At 40.3% G+C, this 20847-nt stretch overlaps 1 protein-coding gene across 2 annotated transcripts in view; it reads right to left on the minus strand.

The window, feature by feature from the left end:
* baiap2l1a (BAR/IMD domain containing adaptor protein 2 like 1a) overlaps positions 1–20847 on the minus strand; it is a 34738-nt gene extending 13891 nt beyond the window's left edge. For both annotated transcript variants that reach the window (XM_050060825.1, XM_050060826.1), the window contains exons 1-6: positions 20586–20847; positions 19092–19167; positions 18865–18951; positions 5099–5160; positions 3277–3348; positions 2924–3058 (exon numbers count right to left, since the gene is read on the minus strand). In XM_050060825.1, coding sequence (XP_049916782.1) covers positions 2924–3058; positions 3277–3348; positions 5099–5160; positions 18865–18951; positions 19092–19167; positions 20586–20636 — 483 coding nt within the window. In that variant the 5' untranslated portion in view covers positions 20637–20847. The remainder of the gene's footprint in view (positions 1–2923; positions 3059–3276; positions 3349–5098; positions 5161–18864; positions 18952–19091; positions 19168–20585) is intronic.

Here is a 20847-nt window from a genome sequence, read left to right on the forward strand (position 1 = left end):
AGGATGGGACCAAGATGAGACAACTTATGTCTTTTAAAAGGTGCCATTCAAGTGCGAGGACAAACAGGAGACTGATTCTGATGTTAGCAAAACAGTGCATCTGAACTGCTTTTTTACAGGCTGCAATCACTTCTTGACTTTTCAATTATACAAATTTGGTTTAATAATTCTCTCGGAGCAAACCAGGCTCACACACCATCCATCATCGAAGTGAAGACATGAAAACGGTCGATAAATTAAAACAAGAGACCGACAGGAGTTATTACTCTGGCTTTGCAGTCCCTACTTCATCTCACCACATTGATTTACAAAGCAAATCGCTATCTGGGGTGTTATGCCTGGTGGTTGGTGGTGGACAGCAGCATGTAAACATCTCACAATGTGCATTTGTAAGCGTACACTTCAACCAATATACTCAGGGTCACTGCGCACCCCCTTACAGACCTACTCAAGCAAGGCGATGTAAATACTGACAAGTAAATCTTCAAACCATGCGCATGTGTACCTCTGTTCACTCAGCAGTGACACTTGTTTTAGCTCTGTTTGTCAATGCTGTGGGATTTCTGAGATGCTGAAGATCTGGTTTTATGAGACCACGCTGCTCAGAAATAGTTGTCATGCATGTGACTCTATTAGAATACACACTGTAGCACTTTACACTGTAAAAAGTACAATTTTACCTATTAATGGGTCAAAATAAAAGACTGCAGAATATTTCCAAATAGTATAGTAATTGTATGTTTTGTATTTATGGTCATTTATATTTATCTGGTAGCTGGAATGTAGAGTGTCTACAGCTGTACTAGCCGCTCTGTGAGGCTACACTAAAGCACTTTGGGTTGGACACCAACTCAGTACTTTTATGGGTAAGTTACCGACTGAATTACACTGGTACTACCGAGTACTGTACATGTTAAATTAATTGGTGCCAAATTTTGGTACCTGAAACCACATCTGGGTGAGAGAGAGTAATTTAGACTAAAGAGTTAGAAAGAGTGAGACTAACGTTACATCATAGTTGCAGCCTGTTAAAGTTACAGTGAGTCAGGGCAATGGCATGCTGAAAGCGGCCGCAAGTCTAGTTCCTCTTTCCAAAACTCGACGCGGACAATGCTCTGCAGTGTTTGTAAGGTGAAATGCAAATTTGACCATGGCAACACTTCTAACCTATGGAAACACACACAAATCTAAAAGCTAAAGTTACCATGTTTGATAGCGTGAAAGCCAAGTCCCCCCGCAGCAGCTGCAGCTAACGTTAGCATGCCGGGAACTGCCCATTGGTTCGACATCCCATTGTTCCGACCATATTAAACTCATTGTTCCTAAGTCCGTTCCGAAATCATCATGATGCCCTGTGGTTAAGGTCTGGTTAGGTTTAGGCACAAAAACCACTTGGTTAGGGTCAGGAAAAGATCATGGTGTGGGTTAAAATGAAAAAGAAAGTGACAAACACATAAGCCGTGAGCCTGCTCCGCCTCAAGCCGGTCGCAGCGCACCATACGCCCGCCGCGAGCCATTCAGCACCGCGGACAGTCGGACTAATGGGATGTCGAACCAATGGGCTGTCGAACCAATGACATGGACCCAGCATGCCTGTAGCCAGCGTTGAAGAAGTTAAACCCTCAATTTACGATTAACAACCTCATCACCATCTTCAAGTAGTTAATAAGCTAGTAAGATAAGTTTTTGTTGGAGATAACTGGGCTTTTTTCACTGTCTTGGATGACGTTAGCTTAGCACTTTTACTAGCATAAGCCAACACTCAGCTACTGGCTGCACCTGCCTGTTCTGAATAAATAAAAATGTTGACATTGAGAAGTTTTTCAACTAAAATTACATTTGTTATTACAGATAGGGTAAAGTATTGATTTCCAGGTCATGGTACCGCTTTCAGTTCAGATGTGAATGGTACCCAACCTTATTAGCCACAGTGCTGTTTTGAGGTAAATGCTAAGGCTAACATGCTCTCAATGATGTGAGCATTATAGCTGATGAAAAGCAGGTGCTATGAAACCATGATTGCCATCTTAGTTAGTAACAGTGGCTAATTAGCACTAATTATTAGCATTAAACTGCTGTTAGCAACCTGATGTGGGTGTTGCTCTTCAGCTTCAATCATATCCTATCTGGGCAGAGAAGTGTTAACACCTAACATCTAAAATGGAGTTACATTTTCCTGTGTTGCAGCCCTACCAGCTCTATATCGTCATATAAAACATGCCTTTGGATAATATAACTATCTAGTTGCGCTGAATATACAAGTCAGTCTGTAAACTCTGATTTTTCTCATTTTTGGTTTCCAGGAATGAAGCCTAAAGGTAACCATATGGTTAAAATTAATCCCACCCACTGCATCCAATACAACCTGGATCTCAGCGTGGGCTGAAACTGTGTGTGTACCTGCATTCGTGTGAGCAATCACGCATTCATTTGTGCAAATTTGGGTGTGTACACCTTCCATAAAAACACAATCTTCTGTCTGTAGCTGAACGCAGTGAGCCGAGGTAATGGTGTTACTCTGCTGCGTGTAAAAACAGAGTATCTGCAAACAGCTATGGGTGTGGTGGTACCTTTGATGGTTTTACTCCCTTGTCCTTTCTACGGCAGTGATTTTTTGAAGGTATTTAGTGTTTGAATGCACATCTCAAATGTCTGTCATCAATGATGTCATACCTTTACCTAATATTAAAGAAAGCAAAACCTGGAATTTCAGTCCCACACCTCCTTCGTCCTCCTTTGCATTGGTATGTGATTATCATGACAGCTATCTCTCTGCCCCGTCACATGAATTGAACACTTGTCATTTTCTTTTCACAGCAATTAGAGCGTGAGCATGCAACAGCACCGAGCTATGCAAAATTTTAGACATGCTGTGTTTTGAAGCGAAGGAAAAAGGTTGGGGTCGATTTGGTTTCAGACTTACCTCGTTCTCTTTGATCTCATACTTGGATGAGTGCTTCCCCTGGCTTTTTCTCCTGAGCTTCTTCAGGTCTGTCTGAGAGCGCTCCAGGGATTCCTGCTTCACCTTGTGCTCTGACTGGTAGCGCTTGAAGGTGGCCTAAAGGAGATATTTGATAAGAGAGGCATTAGGCCAGTGAAGGGAGGAACTAAGTAACAGATTGCAGTTTTCATTACACAAATGCTCCTCAGATGCAAAGACGTGATGCACAGAACCTAAGAACCTGTTATTAAGTGCCTAATTAGCAGGCCTAAGCACTGCAGTCATTAAATATGTTTGTATTATAACTCCTATAAGTGATGAAAAGAGGAACTTACATTCATGTATTTAACATCCATCTCCGTCTTCTTCTCCAGCTCGATAATAATCTCCCTGTGGAACTGCTTGAACTGCAGAGAGAAAACACACACCTTAAAATTCATTGCAACACACATCATGCTGCATGCACGCTGTTCGAAACGCAATGTACAGTTCGGTCACATGGCTCAATGGAGATGTTACGATAAGAGTGAAGTGACCTGGTGGAATGCACGATAATGGGTTTCTGAGAGTATGAGATTCCACCCATGAGGGATCAGGGGTCTTATCAGCTTGTTAATGTTAATGATTTACAACTTTCCTCTCTTGCAGATACATTAAAACAGTGTGTTATTTAGATTCCAAAACTTTTCTGACACAAGACTTTGTCATTTGTTTCGCCGTATTCACACTGCGACACTCGACTTCAATTTACTTGTCATTAGCAGGTATCTGAAGCATTTCACCCCGAGGCAGCAGGGTCAGGAATCGCTCTGTGGCTTTTCTACTCTTGTCAAACTTTCTTTCACCTTTTGTTCCAACAATTTTCAAACTCTCTACAATGAAAAGAATGAGCTCAAAAGGTTGCAGAGGTGACGTGTCTAGGAAGGACAGTGCAAATGGCCAATCTCTGTCTATTATGTGAAGATAAGATGAGCGTTGGCTGGCCACAGGGTTCTTCTAGGAATGACAATTGATCACTCTTAGAGGCTCTCATCAATGCATGAAAGTGTTTTAATGACATAATTGCGACACATGAAAGATTTTGTCTCTTTTCATCCGTCAGATCCATTATGTTGCTTTCAATCCTCGGATTCTGGAACAGCTAGAATGGAGAAAAGATGAAGGGAACAACCTGGAGCTGTGAGCTTTACTGAGAGAACTCAAGGTGTCTAATCAAAATCCAAGCTGGACATATCAAATTGTCAACAAACTTTCTACCCCCAACTGATCACCAGTGTCATTAGAGCTTGATATTTGGTTGAATTTAGATTAGGTTGTGACATCAGGACGATGTCAATTTGACATACAATACTGGCGACATGATATTTTGTTGGTTTTAAGTTGTGTTGTTAAGTAACAAAAAGCTAAATGTCTCATTCCAGTGCCATCTTGACATAGAATAACAACAGTTAATCATAAGGTATGGAGAACAAAACCCAACACCTGCAAAATGTCATAATGTTAACATCCACACAACATGAAATTCTAACATCATTAGATATCCGTCAGCCCAATTTTCATTCCAAACCAAAATTTAACGTCTGTCCGATATTAGAGTCCAACATCTTTCTGACATTGTATTCAAGTCCTGTGCCAGCTGAGCTATGTCTGCACTCTTAGCCCTGAGACCCTTCATTCCTCCTGAAGATGTAGATCTTTAAAACAAGTCACAAATAGATTTCATTTAAAAAAGCAAGCTTAACAGTTTCTTATAACAGCGGGCTACTGTAGTTTTTACTAAACACTACACTAACATGCGAAAGTATTTATTGGAGACTATTCACAGTAGGAGATTTGGCACACAATAGTGAGTATCCAGCCTACAGTAGCAAGACACTGTATGTGGGATCTAATCAAAATAAACTACAGTGCCCTTGCTCATTGTAATGAAGGAACGTGTCACTCAGTGCAACAATGTGGCTCATTCAGGTTTTTTTATACAGATTAGGGACAACAATGAAAGCTAATGGCACTGAGGACTAAGATATATTAGGCTTTAGCCACACAGGATATACTTGTTTATAGAGTCAATTCATAGTTGGTTTTGATCTTTTTATGGGATTTGTTGGCAGTAAGAAAAATATACAATAACACCAGACAAACATTAAAGCTACTCACATTCTCTTCCAGTTCACCGTAGACCTTCTTGTGGGCCTCGGAGATCTCCATCAGAACCACACCTAGAAAGACATCAAGGGAAACTTTTAGTATTTTGAAGAACTTTACAAAGAAAGTGAAACTCGTTTTGAATGGCCCTGGGGTTTTAGATTCTGACCAAGGTCAAGAGGAGCTTTTGACAAAACAAATGTATTCTCTTTCTTGTTGCAAGTTAGAAAAGAAGAGCCCCTGTTAAAGTACACTGTATTGTTTTTAGACTATAGCGAGCTTCCAAGGTGTTGGTATAGAGACAGAGCATAACACATCATACTTTGAAAACCACACCCATTGGAGGGGAAAACAATCAGTGCCACAATATGCAACCAAGGCTTAAAACGCTAACAAAATGCCTGTAGCTAGCTAAAAACATTAGATTTCTGCATGCCAAAAGCATATTTTAGCACCATATGTCTACCATAGAGGAAAAGTAATATTGACAAACTCAGTACTGTCAGTCTATTAGGGCAGAAGTAGCCTGAGTTTGTAGGGACTTGGGTTGGGAACCAGAGGGTTGCCCGTCCGGCCAGAATAGGGAGTGAGAATTAGTAGCTGGAGAGGTCCATGGGCACCCCCTTGCTCTGACATCTGTCCTTTTAATTCATGTATAGGTCCTGTTTGCGCATGTGTGTGTATTTCGGGCCTGTGTGTATATGACAACAGAGTGAAATAAAATTAATTTCCCCTCTGGGATTAATAAAGTACATCTCCTTCTTCTTCTTCTATCTCAGTGTCCCTGCTTCTTACATTACTTATCTGGGATAAATAACCCCATTGAATGGTTAGAAGTTAACTACTTTGATATTTACAACTATTTAATCAAATTACTAGGTAAGATCATTATTAAACCTAATGAAGATCAAAACCAGGTATTACATAGCGTTGATAGCTTCAACCTGTACAGTTTGTCTGGTCACATTAGCAAAATGCTTGCTGGTTGCAGGCATGATGAGTGTCAGGATCCAAAAGCTTTCCCATTCTTCCTGCTGATGCCTCGCATCTTACTGCCAGTGCCCACGTTTTTTTCAGTTCAGCAGCTTAAAAAAACCTCTGGATTCTTTACCCAGTTGGTTGTGTATCCCACCACACAGCAGCTTTTAGGCATTTTTGTCTTGTTTGCAAGCAGACATAGGGGACAAGGAGGCACCGTCATGCATATACAGAGTCAGTGGAGGGCATTGAATTGTTTTCCCCTCCGGTCTGTCTCTGTGTGGGTTTGTTATCTTTGGACAGAGCCAGGCTAGCTGGTTCCCCTGTTTACAGTCTGTGTGCTAAGCTAAGCTAGCTGAATGCTGGTGGTGGCTTCATATTTACCGCACAAACAAGAGAAAGGTCTCAAAACTTTCATCTAACTCCCAGCAAGAGACTAAATAAGTGTATTTCTCAAAATGTATTAATTAGGAGAGGTGACAGAGCTTTTAGAAACCACACACCAAACATCCAAAAGCAGTGTGTAACAAGATGCAGATTCAGGAGCAGATGTCAGTAACACCTCCCAAATTTCCTACATAAACGTAACCTGTTTTCCATCCGGTCTTACGTATATCTTTACAACCCATATTTTACAGATGACTTATCTCCTTTCAATATTTAAACAGCTGTCAATAAGTAATCTCTGTGAAACGTTCTGGTATTGTGTGGTCAGATACAGAACAGTCTCCATTCACAGACGGGACTACAAAATAGATAGAGCAGCATATGACATGAGACAATGGGAGTGAGTCAATACTGTAAACACAAGTGGACAATCGTAGCTAAGCAGTTTATGGTGCTACCTCTGGCACAATGGGGTGAAATCTAGACTCAAGGTTTACTATAGGACACAGGGTTCTGGTGAAACCTATAAAAAGGAGAATGGGACATCATATCTGGATGTGTGATAGTGTCAGCGTGAGGGAACAGAGCAAAAATGAACAACCTGCAACACCTTCAGAGGAAAGTATAAAGCACAGGTGTCGAGTTCACTGTGTGATTTTTAGGTAAAAATCTCTAACAGTTGCTCATGTCAGCAAACTCTACCTAAACACTTACACGCATTTGACCCAACACCTGACATTCCTCCGTGCATGCCTTCAACTCAAAGCAAACAAACGTAATGACCCGCTGATACAGAGCTGTACTTCTGTGATCCAGCAGGCAGCGTCCAGCTACAACAACATTGCCCTCTGAAGGTCACCAGAACGTACTGGTAAATGCTGCCTTTGTGCTTCGACAGGGAGGGGTGGCGCTGGGCTCAGGGGCTGTTTGTACAGCCCCAACAACGGGCCGTGGGGGGGTGGCGGTGGAAGGGGGAGGCTGAGAAAGGCCGGGAGGGGGGTTCAAAGGGGCTGTTGTACACCTGCAGGTTTCACCTTTGGGGTTAACAAGGTGTGAAAGCCTGCTCGGAGGGGAGGGTACATAGTTGTCACAACTTGGTATAGACTGTGCGGTGAATCATAAATCTGTCATGAGAGAGAGACAATGTTGTAAAAATGCTTGTAGGCTTTCTCTCCATGGAAATAAGGTGTGAGTGCAGGGGTGTAAAAAGTACAAAAATGGATTTTCTCTGGCTAAAGTGTGAATAAAAAACTAAAAGAAGTACCTGGCTGCACAAAGTTGTTTTAGCATCTACTGGGCTGAACTGGACTGCTATTCAAGTTCATCACCAGGGCGGCTTATTCTCAGTTTATCTTATCTCCTATCTTTATCTGTTGCAGATTGTTCTCTTTCGAGGATTTTAAGTACCAAGATAATCTAATCTTGCCTCGACAATTTAAAACATACATTGCTGTGTTCACATGGGTTTTTACGCAGGTTGGTATGGGCTTGATAAAACATCCCTGTGGAAAACTACATCCATGATTCACTCATAAGACTTATGATTCATTATTACAAACTCTTATTCTCTCCTACACTTCCTTAGCCAACACTGGAATTCATCAGAGTGTATACTGACTCAAATACTGTAGTTCATAACGGATAAAGCGAACTTTGACCTTTTTATCCAACACATTGGGTGAGCTTTATGTCTGACTGTAATGAAGATAAACATCAGGAGGTTCAACCATTCATAACCCAGCTGTGTTGTCAACCAAAGGTCACAGTGAAGGCTGAAAAGAAATTATTAAGAAGACATTTCTTTTGGTGTTGCAATAACTTAGTTGGATTTAAAAACTGGTGCAGTTAATTTGTATGCCCTGTTTTAAATGCCTGTTTCACAAGACTGCAGATAGGTCACAGAGCAACGCCTTCAGCATTCTCAACAGGTGATGCCATTTATGAGCTGGGAGTGCCCTGTGCCAACCCCTGCCTATTTGGTGTTAGATAAGGAAGCTGTACAATACGAAACTACGTTAGCAGAGCAAACATTGGCAGCTGACCTGTTGGCACGTATCCCTGGGCTTGCCTTTATTTCACCACTTTATCTAACCGGCAATCCTTCCTCCATTGCATTTCCTGCTCGATCCAAGTCCAAGCAACGTCTGAGTTGGCGCTAAACTCGACAGTGGTCGTTGGTCATTGTCTTGTGGAAAGGCTTCATCACTAAGATGCATCACTGGGCTTGTCCACGCAGGCTTTACAGTGTGTGTGTGTGTGTGTGTGTGTGAGAAAATGCAGCCACCTCCTATGTGACTCAGGATCGAATGGTATCTCAATTACAGACATTCCAGTGCAGGTGGGGAGAGACGCTGTTTGGAGGTTGCCATAGATGAGCTTCTCCCTTCCTGTTATCATAATGATGTCATTGTGATGAATGCTAAATCCACGGCGGAGGAAACACACGTGGAGGTGACTGCGGTTAAACTCCATCTGGACTCTGGAGTGTTCATCATGAAATCACAGGTTGCTCCAAAAGAATTCAGCTATTAGTCACTTCTGTAATTCTATTGTGGTGTAAAGGAATATCCTGTCATCAGATGGGAATATCACTATCATCATGAAAACTCCATCTTTTATGATTCTCATCTTGTTAAACCAAACCTACCACAGATTACAACTCAGAACTTACAACACCTTTACTGTATAAACAACCAACCACCAACATCAACCACCGCATAGATCATGATATGACTGAAAGCTCCCAATCGGCCTGAGGTGAGGCTGTTTTGTAAATTGCCATTTTCAAGTTCAAGAATTATCTCAAACTTAACTTTGAAGCCAGCATCAACAAAAAAATGTAATGTATTTATAAACAGCGCAAGCTTTATCTGCTGAAGAAGATCATGTGATATGATTGAAAGCTCAGGAGTGGCTAATTAATGGACCTTGAGGTGAGATTGTTTTGTCAACAACTGCATAAACTCAAACACGCAAACTAAAGGCACGGCTGCATTCCTTAACTCCTCAAGTTGACTTGTGGAAGATTCACATCAGTATTTCATTATTATCGATCAAGCCTAGTCAGTGTCTCACTTAGTAATGGTTCTATTCTGACCTGGGTCCAATTTCTGATAAATTAATGAGAATAAATAATGAAGTTTATGGAGTGCTGGTTTTTCTGACCGTTGTGGCTGTAGACCGTGGGTGCAGCTGATCCAGTTAATACCGCAATGGCTTTACTTAAGTGAGCAAGTCAAGTTGACGATATGATGCGTAGACATATCACCAAAGACTACAACAGCGTAAGAGAGATGTGAGAGGGATGACAGCGTAAAGCATGAGTCAATTCTGCCTTGTGTTTTCCAACTTGAACTGTAGGCCTTAAGTTCACTGAGCCAGGACTAATTTTATTTATTGTTTTAATTTTTTGTTTTTAATTGTTTTGTCTTATGTTTAAAGTATCCTACTTTGAAAACTGACAATAACTATTGTTGAAACGATATGGAAATGCATGGTACTGATTTAATTTGATAGATGTATATGGGTAGGCTATAGGATGCAATGTAGACATGAGGTTCAGACCTTTTCTGGGAGGACATTTTAGTAACTGGACCTCTTTTAATATAAAACCCCTGACCTTGTCTCAAAAATGTTGAACAATGCTGAAATAATACTGTTTATAACTAAAATAACTAAGCATTTTATCACTACTTTTCTTTTGAAAATGACCTAAGAAGGATTGATTATGAAAGTAGTTGCTGACTAATTTTCTGTCAATCAATTAATCAACATTATTTCAGCTCTACCACATACACTTAATTTACGCACACACACTGAGTACAGAAAAGTGCATGTGATTTGTGCACTTTGTTTGACACCCTGCAATCATTATCACCAATCAAACATGCCACCTTGAATACAGATCATCTTTTTCTCACACTAATGATGATCTAAAGCAACCTTTTTTTGGTTTATTATGGTTTGTTGAATTGAGCATCCACTGCCATTCAGCATATCTACTGTGTTTGCTGCAGATCAATAGCTGTGACAGCTTCCTTAACATAGAGCAATGGCCATCACACACAGCACAAAACATCATTTATTACTAGACCACATAAAAATAACTTCAGCCCAGAGCATCAACAATAAATCTCTATTTACTTAATACAACAAATGAAGGCAAACCTCGAATAAGCTTATAAATGGCATGTGTGCTTCACATGTTCTTGTATAGGTTCAAATCTATAACAGCAGACTGACGACTTCAGATGCTGAGTAAGTCGTAGGGTTAAAAAAGAATCAGGGGATATTTTTGTGAAAGGACTGAGGTGTGACAGGGTTTTAGATGCTCCAGCGTTATGGTTTATAGTGCGGTAAGTGAGTCTCTAGTCTCTTTAGAGGTCCCTTGGAGGAAACTCCCAGTGTACTGGGGAACCTTTAGTTTAATGTTGGATGTAGAATGAGGGTGTTTGAGGTCTGGGATCATTAGAGAGCTGTGGAGTGTGACGAGAGGAGTCATAACTGACTGAACAATGAGTGGACTCTTTGAAAACAACCTCCACCCTCCTATATTTTATTTGTTTTCAACAGTCTATGCCTGGTTTGGGAAAACAATCTGTGTCTGTGTGACTGACCCTGATGTTTTAGTGGCCCAGATACTTTTATGCCATATGGTTCAGCTAATGGTCCTCTGCATCACGAACAGTAGAGCTGATACCACCCATCCGTTTTTAAAGTAATTTGAGGAAACATTTTGGGGAAAACATACTTACTCACTTTCCTGATGAGACGATCAATACCACTTTTATGTCAGTATGCTAAGGGTGGGTTTGTAAATCCAATCCGACGCTCTACACTTAAATGAGAGCCTGTTGTTCGAAGAAACAGAGCATTCTAGTTCTACATGAATTAATGAACCATTAAGTTAATCACACATTCACTCCGCTTGGCGTTCTGCTGCTCCGTCTCCCCAGACAGAGTGCCCAGAGTAAGCTCTACTGCTCCAAGAGTGTGGTGTTCTGAATAACCAAATGGTCCATTCCAACAGCCCTCCAAATTTATGAACGGTCCAGTTTGTGCCAGAGTGCGCTCCAGCACTTGGAGTGAGTATCCAAACATACCCAAAGTATGTGGCTGAAGCCAGGAGACTGGTAGCTTAGCATAAAGACTGGAAACAGGAACACACAATAAGCCTGCCTCTGTTCAAGAGTAAAGATAATCCTGATTCCTCACTTATACGATAAGACAAAAAAGATATGTTAATAATTTAGAGGTGCTGATTAGCTGGACTTTTTTTTTTGGGGGGGGGAGTAGCCCTCAAATAAAACTTTGGGGAATGGGTATTAGCATGGAAATTTGATTTTTATCATTTTCATCATTGGTCAGGATGTTCTCATGCACTGTTTTTACGTATACCCACAAAAAGTGATGCACCACAATTCGTAACCCATGTAATGAGCCAGTAATTCATGTTTAACCCATGTAATCGAGAAGGCTGCAATCACGTGACCAAGGCACTGGTGGGAGTAAAGAGGAAAACAGTATGAAGACTGAAAGTTTGTGCAAGAAGGCAGGTTGAGGTGGTGGATGGGTCAAACAACACAGGACTTTCCCCCAGGAGACCAGTGTTCGGACTGTAAGTGATTACCAAGTAATTCTAAGGTACTCTGCCACCATGTTTCTTTTCCTAAATCTAGCCTACATAACTTTATTTGCCTAAACACTACCTATGTAACTTTACGTTAAGTGGATATCATGCAAACCATAAGGACCATGAGGACAGGTTGCAATGGTTTTAAGAAAAGCTGAGCTGTTCTTCTCCAAGTGAACTACCTACTGTTGCAAAGAAAATGAAAAAGTTCTTAGACTAACTTTGCACCAGACAAGTTATTCTTTGGATAAATGAGTCTGCTCCGGGTTTTCTCAGACACAAAATATAATGCAGGGGAAAACTGACTTTTCACTGACTTTTGGGAACAATTTATAGTTGGTGCTTCTGGTGATGTTGTGTCTGTAATAAAAGATAAATTGCCCATCATGTACTAATGATAAAGACTTAGTGTATGTTGTGTCTAGAAAGCAAAACAGTCCAGTGAAATAGCTCTAAGCCAGATGTTTGAAATGTCACAAACTCTTATTAACCATAACATCAACCTTCCATTATGAAGAAATAACTCCCAAAAGCCAAAATCTGTTACAGAAGCTATCTGCAGGAAACACTCAGCGGTCTCTCCGTTTTGAATCCTCATTCTCTGGGGAGAAAAAAAATTGCTCCGGCTGACATTACCATTCTTCTCATGCTGACAGTGTACTTCAATATTTCAAAAAACAATTTCGACTGAGGCGTGACAAACAGCGCAGAGAAAAGGTGGAAGGGGTGGGGATGGTGCTATTCTTTCTCCTGTAACATTTTCAGTCCCTCAATACCTGCTGCTTTTCAGAGTGGAATGGCAACTCCCTGTGGAGTCCAGTCGTGGCCTAATGCACAGGAAGTTTCTAATTGTACACCCACTGAAAACTATGACTTTTAAATACAGTATGGCACACCGGCTGCACTGCCAGGGTACTGTATCATAGATGAATGACAACAAAAACAAATCTACATGCTGATGAATGTTACAATCGTGTAATTTTACATGTGAAACTAGTAGCTTTAAAACAAGAAAAAACTTTGGCTGAACAGTGCCTACTGTGGCCTCAAAAACTAATGGAATATTAAATTTTTAAAACAAACACGAGAAAGCAGGGGAGACCAGGGGAAACAGGGCAATCGTAACATCTCAAATTGCGCAAATCAGAAATGAGACAGAACCTCATTATTAAAACTAATTATGCAAACTGGTGTTTCATACTTGTTAAAGTTTTTCTGCCAAGACTCATTTTTAAGGTATAAAAGTAATTGTTTTACAGCATTTTCCTCATACTGTTTTAACCTTAAATGTCTACGAAGATCTGTCTAGTTTTGATGACCATTCTGTTGTCCAACATTTGAATAGCGTCAGATATCAGCTTTGTTGTTTCTGGCAAACAGAGTAGCTTCTGTCATGGGTGATATGGTTGGCGTCAGTTGAAACACTGTGTTACAACTGACACAGACACCATCAAAATGGCTTGGCAATGACATTAAAACAAGAAACAGAAGAGTTTTTTGTGTTCATTTTAAATGTCTATGTACACTCTATTACTTGTACATTTTGTGGTAGGCCTATAGTCCAGTGGTTAAAACTTTTGCCTCTCATACTGGGGGACCCTGGTTTAATTCCCATCAAGAGCCAATTTCTCATGCTTTCAGAATCTTCGAAGTCTATGAATCAGAAGTTGTCTTAACTTGTTGTCTTAATACTGCCATATTGGCTGAAGAGCAACACATTTTCCAACAATTATTTTTGCATTTTAATAGTAACCTATTGACACCAAGATTCATCTTGGTTAGCCATTTCATTTTTAGACATTTTATGCACAGGGCATTTAATGAGGCAGAACCATGAAACGAGGCATGCCTCTGAACACACAATTTACAAATAACACTGCAGTGATCCCTCTCTGCCTGCTAACCGAGAAACTAATGTCTCATACCTGATATGATTAATTATTCTGTTTTAATAAAACTGGAATTAACATTTGACTTTCAGAGTTTTTATGTGACCATAATATTGCTTGTAAAAACAATTAATGACTGTCAACAAATACAACACAGATACAAGCTCCCTACATCAAAAATGTATTCAGAAAGTTCAAGAGGTTTTTGAGTAATGACATCAAAACCAAATTTTTTTACAGTTGCACCTGGTGTCCCCCCCTACACTCCTTAACCTTTTTTAACTTTTGTGAAAAAAGTAAGATGTATATTCATGCTAAAATGATACCTGCTAAAATGCAGAGAAGAAAAAGTAGAGAAGAGCAATAAAAACAGCAAATTAACTCAGCAGCCAGTAACGCAGCAATATCTTTCTTAAGATTGCTAACATTAGCCACCATTAGCTGCTGGTTACACAGCATATACGTTAGCTAACATTAGCCACCATTAGCTACTGGTAACACAGCGATATATGTTACCTAACATTAGTCACCATTAGCTACTGGCTACATTGCAATACTGGTTAGCTAACATTAGTCAGCACAGGTTACACAGCAATATATTGCTAATAATAACCACCATTAGCCATCAGTTACACTGCAATATATTATGTTAGGTAACATTAGCCATCATTAGTGGTTACACAGCATATACGTAGCTAACATTAGCTCCAGGTTACACAGCAATACACGTTCGCAAACATTAACCACCATTAGCTTCTAGTCACACAGCAATACACGTTAGCTAACAATAGCCGACATTAGCTGCTGCTCTTTTAAGTTGTAAGGGGAGGGTTGTTATTTTGTCTTTCAAAAGTTACATGGTTGAGTTTTAAAAATTTTCAAATATTTGGGGTAACTGATTGTAACGTTAGTAGTTGGGGAAAGCACATTTAATAATCACAGATGGAGGAGCTGGGATAAGACGGTTATTTGAGTAGGACATGGGAGAAAATCTCATTTAAGGGTTATCAACAGGGTGGCTTTTATCAGAAATTCTGCAAGTAACTAACTGATAACGTGATGATTTTCCCTTCAGGCTATGCTGTTGTTTTTTAATGTCAAGAAAAAGGAAATCAAACCGCACAGCAAGTTATAGGTTTTCACCCATCTGTCTGTGGCCAGCTGTGACACTTGACTAAAAGTCTTTCCTTATTCACCTCCATTACAGCACCAATTTCAAAGAGAAAATGTGGACAAACTGTAGTCTCGGAATAGGAGCAGCATGGTATGAAGTAAAAGCCTCGGGTAACTTTCTGCAAATACCTGCCAACCACAGTGACGCAAGTGCTTTTTACACCATACCATTCACAAAGGGAGGGGAAAAAAAACCTTTTGCTTCAGAGAAGAAATCTTACAGGTGTCTGCAGTTGAGGGCTAGTCATAACAACTCAGTAATGTAGTCTGCCATTCTTGACAATGGTGCAATTTAAATGAAATTATGTTCAATTCTTTGACTTTTATGCCTAAATGAAGTATCTGCGGTATGAAGATTCACTTGAGGCAACAATAAGCAGCTGTAAATTCTGTAGAAGTATTTACAAGGAAGGGAGGGAGAAAGCTGTCCTGTCTTAAAGTCTGTGCGTTATGACACGTCTATCATTCTATAAATCTGTCTTATGCCTTTGGTTTTATTCCCTTGTACCAATAAAGACGGAGAAAAAAAGAATTGAGCGTGATCATTTTTCCATAAGGTTTAAACCTCCACAGACAAATAGTAAAGAGTGGCAGCGGGGTTTTGGTGAGGCAGATGGAGAAAACAGGGGGATGAGGAGGATCAGTGGTGGGAAGACAGCCTCCTCTGTCCGTCTATTTGTTCAGCATGTTTGCTACTCTGCTTGCTGCAATGTGTGAGAGAATTCACACTGTCTCGCTGTCGTCCATTCCAGGCAGTCAAGTAATGACGGTCGAGCTGGGGGTTCAAGACATGTGCCTTTTTACTGGAAGCCATTTTAATGTTGGGATGGATCTTAAGATTAGGGCCAGATAATCACTTCAATCTGTAATCATCAGTTTTGTCTGTTTGTCCTCCTTCATTTTGATTTTTTTCGCACTAAAATAAGCTGGAGAAGCACATAAACATCAACAGTACAGCTGCAAAATTTCCACATTCAAAAGTAAAGACGGCAAAGCATACGGCATTTATGAAGTTGTTTCACCTGATTGTTTGTGGCATGCAGTGAAAATGTCACCGTCTGACCGTGTATGAACATATTATTTAATGAAGCGTTGATGTACTTGCATTGTTAAGTGACAGGTGCGGCCCGACAAACTCGACCAACATTGCGTGATAGCAGAGTATGGAGGTTGTTTCACTAATTTGCAGCTAGAGGGGTATTATACGTTTAGCCTATATTGTTGGTATCATAATGGCTAGTTAGAAAGCTTTTTTTAATATCACAAAGTCTAACCCGTGTATCTACACATGAAAGCCTGCTCTGTTTACATGTTATTATTGTACGTTTTGGAAAAATGTACAAGAAATTAATAGAATCTTAACAGAAAAATAGGCAGAAAATTGTTCCGACTGACGGAGTAAAAGTAATATCTGGGTGTCTGAATGTTTTGGCAACACTGTCCATTTAGCATTGCGAAACATATTCTCCATGGTTTCATTTTCAGACACTGACACTGCGCTGATGTTCAGCTATGCTGCCTTGAAATTGTACTAACTTCCTTATTCCCTTATTTACATTTTCACCAAACATGACAGACAGGACTAATCTTGTCTCTTTCACACAATGACAGCTCTGTGAACATCATCTCACCTAGTCTGACATTTCATCAAATATTGTTTATTACTCGAAGCAATGCAAATGCCACATCTAAAAAAAAAAAAAAGACTTAGTCACGTGATGTTCACCGTGGTCACAATTTTCCTTTTGAAAGACCTCGGGCTAAATGACAGAGTATTATCTTTCCATTTTCGCTGCCCTGCTCTGATTCTGTGCCCGTCACATCAACCTGAGCGTACATGAGGCCAATTTGTTAACCCCTGCATTAGGGAGTGACGCAGCAGAATAAGAAAACAACTAACTTGATGAACCGTAATAGCACAGAATGAGGACCCCTGGACAAAGTAGGTCAGCTCCGAATGTCAGCACTAATAGGATAATTGGAGATGAGTCACAGGATGGATGAAAAACAACCAGTAAAAGCTTGATTGCAGCCTCAGAAAAGGGACAGAGGAAGCACTTCAATCAGAGAGAGAGGTAGAGAGCAGACGGTAATGAATTTCTGCTGCTACTGTGCAACAAGGGTTCAATAAAAAAAAAAATTCCAGATGTTTGAATGATTTACTTGCATTTGAAATTGTTGTTGCATGCAGGCAAAATATGCCACCATGATAAATTTGTATAGGAAAAGTGTCCAGCTGCCATTATTTGATGAGATGTTTGGGTGAAATAAGGGTAGTGATGTGAGTGAAAAAGTCACTTTCATCATTTCATGGTGAATAAATTAGACATTTTGGGAAATACACTTATTTACTTTCTTGCCAAGAGTTAGATAAGAAGATTGAAACCACTCTTGTGTCTATTTGATGCACATAAGGCTACAGTACGTTAGCTAAGCTTAGCATAAAGACTAACCCTCACTAATTAAGACATTATATTGCATTTGTTTACTTTGTATGACTTTAATTTGCATGACACAGGGCTATTTCTTGGCCAGGAGCAGTGACTTCCAGGAGTCTTCACAGTAAGGTTGCCAGGTTACCTTTAAGACGTCACTGCTCCTGGCCAAGAAATAGACTGAATCACAGTGTTTGTTTTACAGTAATTTCCAGGTAGAAACCCCCTGCGTCATGTAGATTAAATGCTGCCTCAATTAATTAAAAAAGGCCCACCTATAAAGATTAATATCTGTTGAAGTATATGCTATATTTAGAATATTTTCTTGGCTTTACGTTACCTTCAGACAACAATTTCCAACGGGTAACTAAAGCCGTTATATTAAAGCCACCAGACTCCATTGGCAAAAACGGTAATTTTACTTCGCAGAACACAGGAGTTGCTGGTCTACCACTGCCTCGATCACTTAGTGTACAATGTAAAGCAATGAAAATATTCAAAATATAGTGTACACTTAGACTGATATTGGCTTTTAAGGTGGCCAAAACATATTGTGCCCCCTGTCCACAGCAGTACATTGTTTAGCTTCCATGCCAGTAGCTTTGGTTAGCAAAGGTGCTAGCAAAGCAGCAACGTACATAAAAAGCACAGCAGAAATACCAGATAGGTTGGACTGATGTGTTTAACTATACATGTTTAAATGTTAAATTTGCGACTGAAAATGACGACAGAAATAAACAAGTTTGCAGATTTCACATTGTCAAGTTGTCAACGCCGAAGTGACTATTGTTGTTAGCATGACATCACAGTGATTTGGTCTATACTCGGAAATATAACATACTGCAAAACCACAAATTGTTTTTTTCCACTTAGGTTTTTGTAGCGCATAAACAAATGAGACATAACATGTTAATAAGTGAGCTTTAGAGGGGATGGTGGACGGATTTTGTTACCTTCAACGAGATCCAAGCTAGCTGTTTCCCCATGTTTCCAGTCTTTGTACTAAGCTAAGCTAGCCTGCTGCTAGCTCTATCTTTATATTTGCCGTACAGACAGGAGAGTGGAGTCGATTATCATGTCCAGCCCTCAGCAAGAAAGTGAATAAGCATACTTTCAAAAATGTCAAACTTTTCCTCTAAGCACATTTCAACAGAAATGAAGGTGATGAATCATTATCATCTTCAAGCTCTCACCACAGGGACATTCAAATATGGATATCAGTCAGACTCCCTTGGGAGTTCACTCACTGTGGGTGGTTTTAACCTGGACAGGCATGAAACTCACCAAGCTCTCTGGAGACTGGAGACACAATAGCGTTTTCTCCGACCTTTGAGACTGCATCAAAATAGGCCTTCCCAGCAAGAGTCATCACTGCATGGGGAGACAGACAAACATCATCGAGTTATTGACAAGGAGACTTGCTGGATGATTTTGTGCACTGGTGAAACTTTATTAAAAACAAACTTTTTGATTAGACTTATAGATCATTAGGGATCATGCTACATGTTTACCTGTGACTGCTTTCTCATAGCTTTTCCCGAGGTTGACCAGGTTCCTCAGGCCTGGGTTGAACTGCTCCATCACATTCTGGAACAAAGAGCAGGAGATAAACAATCACAACTGCTCCATTCCTGATCTAATCATATAGTTTAATCAGTCACATTCTCATTCACACACTCACAAACATCTCTAATTTTCTTTAAAAAAAAAAAAGGACCTGTCGTGAATAATAAACTCATGAGGCTATTTTTGTGGGAGTGGGCGGAGAGGAGAAATACATGAAAACAAGTGCAAGTGTTTATGCCATAGCTCTATAAATACCACCATGTGAGAACAATAAAACTTTCAATCTTTAACTTGACCCCTCACGTGTGCTTTACAACTCCCTCAAAAGAGCGAAGTCCCACACAAAGTTGCAGCTATTTGCGGCATGGACCTCATCACTCTCCCAGCCCACCCCCACCCCCCCTTGCTCTCTGCCTCTCTGTCTCTCTCTATTGAAACGCCTTAACAATCAAGTGCTGTTCACCTCCCTGTCTCTATTCCCCTGGCACGCCCTCAATAGAACAATGAAGGGGCAGGTATGACTTTACATGAAGAACAGAGCAGAGGAGGAGAGAGAAAAGGGAAACAGGTTTCCTTGTTTTCTTTCTCTCTCTGTCTGTCTCTCTCCCAGCTGAAACTGTGGCACACTGTAAACCACTGGTGTGACTCTCTGAACACACACTGATACACACAACACACACACACACACACTTTGTATTGCTAATCCAGGGAGGACACAAACTAGTATTTAAACCTAATTCTACAATCAAACCGAGCCCCATATTGTTTTAAAAACCCACTAACTATACTCTTAGCTTGTTTCTTTAGGATTTTAATGACATGTGGTCCTCACAGGGACAGAAACACAGCCCCACACACCCTTACACACTCTCAGCTGTTTATCACAACTGAGTGGCAGCAGTGTGGACTTGATTAGATTAATCTAGGGTACTCAAGATTAAACCCATATTTATTGATCAAATCATGTCATGGCAAGCCACAGCAGGTTGGATTGATGGGAAAAAAAAACTTTATTTAGTTTCATCACATGTCAGACAGACTAGGGGGCTTTGACTGCTCTGTGGTTTGCTGTGTTTTATGCATCTTTTGATAATAAAATATTGACTTTTTGTTGTTCTTATTGGACTTTATAAACTGTTATCAAAGTACAAACATATTTTATAGCCCTTTTGAACAACTACAGAAAGTTTCAGGTGCTCAATCACATGATTTTTTACAGTGTGAAAGCAGAAATATATATAATAAAAGCACAAGCACACTATAATTAAAAAAAATATATAGTATTGCTATCTCTGTGACTTATGGTCATGCAACAAACCTGACTCTTAACCCATTTTATAAAAGCTGACCCCCCCTCCCAGCCTTTATCACAACCCAGACATCATATCCATCACTTATCGATTACTGTGTGTCCCTATATGCAATCAAACTTCACTCACCTTGTATGTACTTTCTGTGAGCTTGCTCACATCATCCGGAGCCCGAGACATGATGACAGGTTGTTTCTCAAACCCAGAAGTCGGAATTAAAAACAAATACAAATAAAAAACAACAACGAAAGAAAATAAAAACGGTGTGTTGGGTAATCCAGGTGCTCACTCACTCCGAATAATAAATCCCACAGCCGGCCCTGCTCCTTGTCTGCACCCTCACTCCGTACATGCGGGCAGAGAGACGCTCAGCAGCCGGTGGCGCGCACTC

Source organism: Epinephelus moara, chromosome 13, assembly GCF_006386435.1.
Source record: "Epinephelus moara isolate mb chromosome 13, YSFRI_EMoa_1.0, whole genome shotgun sequence".
NCBI classification, from domain to species: domain Eukaryota; kingdom Metazoa; phylum Chordata; class Actinopteri; order Perciformes; family Serranidae; genus Epinephelus; species Epinephelus moara.